Below are 2,136 nucleotides of genomic sequence, written 5' to 3' on the forward strand. Positions count from 1 at the left end.
CCCTCTTTCTTCTCCCCTCTCTGTTTTGTTCTCAAACTCTCTCTCTCTCAATCTTCCCCTCTGTATATATGTGTATGTGTGCATAATATTTTTATTTGGTCTTTGTCTTGTCTATTTATTGTATTTATATTGTCTTTGAGAAAAATATTTTAATTTTAATTTCTAATTTTGATGAAGTTAAATTTATCATTTATCTCATGATTTTTGTGATTAGTGGTTTATATGTCATTGTCTAAGAAATCTCTGCCTACTCCCAGACAATCACAGTTTTTATTAGATTTTAGATTAGTTTAGATTTTCCTGAATTTTATATAAATGGAATCATACAGTATTCACTCTTGTGTCTGATTTCTTTCACTCAGCAAACTCCTTTTGAGATTCATCCATTTTAGCATAAATTAATTTTCGTTTCTTTTTTCTTGCTATGCAATATTATATGGATATGACAAAATTTATTCACTTACCTGTTAATGTATATTTGAGTTGTTTCCAGGTTTTGCCTGTTATTAAAAAAAGTAGCTATGTGGTGGGATGGAGGCGATCTTGGAGCAGCACTTGGAGGACACAATGAAGAATCCATCCATTGTTGGAGTCCTGTGCACAGATTCACAAGGACTTAATCTGGGCTGCCGTGGGACCCTGTCAGATGAACATGCTGGAGTGATATCTGTTCTAGCCCAGCAAGCAGCTAAGCTGACCTCTGACCCCACCGATATTCCCGTGGTGTGCCTAGAATCAGATAATGGGAACATTATGATCCAGAAGCACGATGGCATCACGGTGGCAGTGCACAAAATCGCCTCTTGACATACCAGTTCTCTAGCAGCCTTTCATAGGGACTCGATCCTACCTACGTTATCTTATAGAGCTACTAAAGTTCCAACAGTTAGGCTATTCATTTAATGGACATTGGGCACTTTTCTATTTATTTTAGAGTAAGTTGCTTCTTAGCATTCTCTGGACCAATCTATCAAGATACTACTAAGAAAGGATCGTATTTTGAAGCAGCAGGTCCAGGTCACTTTGTATACAGAATTTTGTTATGTTCAATAAATCTGTTTGGAAGGAAAAATAAAGTAGCTGTGAACATTCATGTACACATTTTTGTATGGATATAAGTTTTCATTTCTCTTGGGTAAATACTTAACAGTGAAATGATTGGGTCATACAGTAAGCAAATTTTTAATCTTTACAAAATTGCTAAACTGTTTTCTAAAGTGGCTACACTATTTTACATTACCACAAACAGTGTATGCAATTTCCAGTTTCTATATAACTCTGCCAATACATGGTATAGTCAGTCTTTTTAAGTTTCGACATTCTGATAGGTGGAATCTCATTATGGGTTTAATTTGCATTTCCCTAAAGATAAATACTGTTGAACAGCTTTTCATATGTTTATCTGTTTTTCTTCTTTGATAACGTTTTGGTTCAGACCACTTGCTCACTTTATTACTGGGTAGTTTGTTTTCTTGCTTATTAAGTTTTGGTAGTTCTTATATTCTGGATATAAGTCCTTTATCAAGTATATGTTTTATAAATATATTCTCACAGGTTATGACTAGGTTTTTTTTAAATTCTGATACAGTCCAATTTATCTTTTTAATTTTTTTTTCTTTTGTGGTTGGTTCTTTGGTGTTGTATTTAGATGTTGCTGCCTACCCGAAAGTCACAAAATATAAAATGCTTGGGGGTAGACTGACTCAATGTTTTCTTCTAGAAGTTTTATGCTTAAAGGTTTTACCTTTAGGTCAATGATACATTTTAGGTTAATTTTAATATATGTTAATAAGTATGGAGGGAAGTTCTTTTTTTTTGGCAAACACATATTTAGATTCCATTTATGACTTGTGTATTGCTGTAGTAAGTATTAGTAAATGACAATTATATTATATTCTCTTCTCTGTTGTTAGACAGTTGTAGGGCACATGCAGCCCAGTAAAATGTCACTGTAATGTCCTAGGAGAGAAGTTCCATTTTCTGATAGCATTGCTGTATATTTTCCACTAGATGGCGATCTATACCTATGATGTTTTTAACTCCAAAGCCGTTCGGCGTGAAGAGGCCCACCTAAATCCTGGACTCCCGTGATTAGGAGGCCTGTTCATTCACTCATTTCCTCATTCAGCACTTTCA

At 34.5% G+C, this 2,136-nt stretch overlaps 1 protein-coding gene across 1 annotated transcript; it reads left to right on the top strand.

Moving 5' to 3' along the window:
* The first annotated feature begins 528 nt into the window (after positions 1-528).
* Positions 529-1,064, top strand: LOC105822932 (ragulator complex protein LAMTOR5). Its single transcript, XM_012660007.1, has one exon. The coding sequence runs from the start codon at positions 532-534 to the stop codon at positions 805-807; it is 276 nt and encodes a 91-aa protein (XP_012515461.1). The 5' UTR covers positions 529-531; the 3' UTR covers positions 808-1,064.
* The last annotated feature ends 1,072 nt before the right edge of the window (positions 1,065-2,136 follow it).

Source organism: Propithecus coquereli, unplaced genomic scaffold (assembly GCF_000956105.1).
Source record: "Propithecus coquereli isolate 6110/MARCELLA unplaced genomic scaffold, Pcoq_1.0 Scaffold647, whole genome shotgun sequence".
NCBI lineage: Eukaryota > Metazoa > Chordata > Mammalia > Primates > Indriidae > Propithecus > Propithecus coquereli.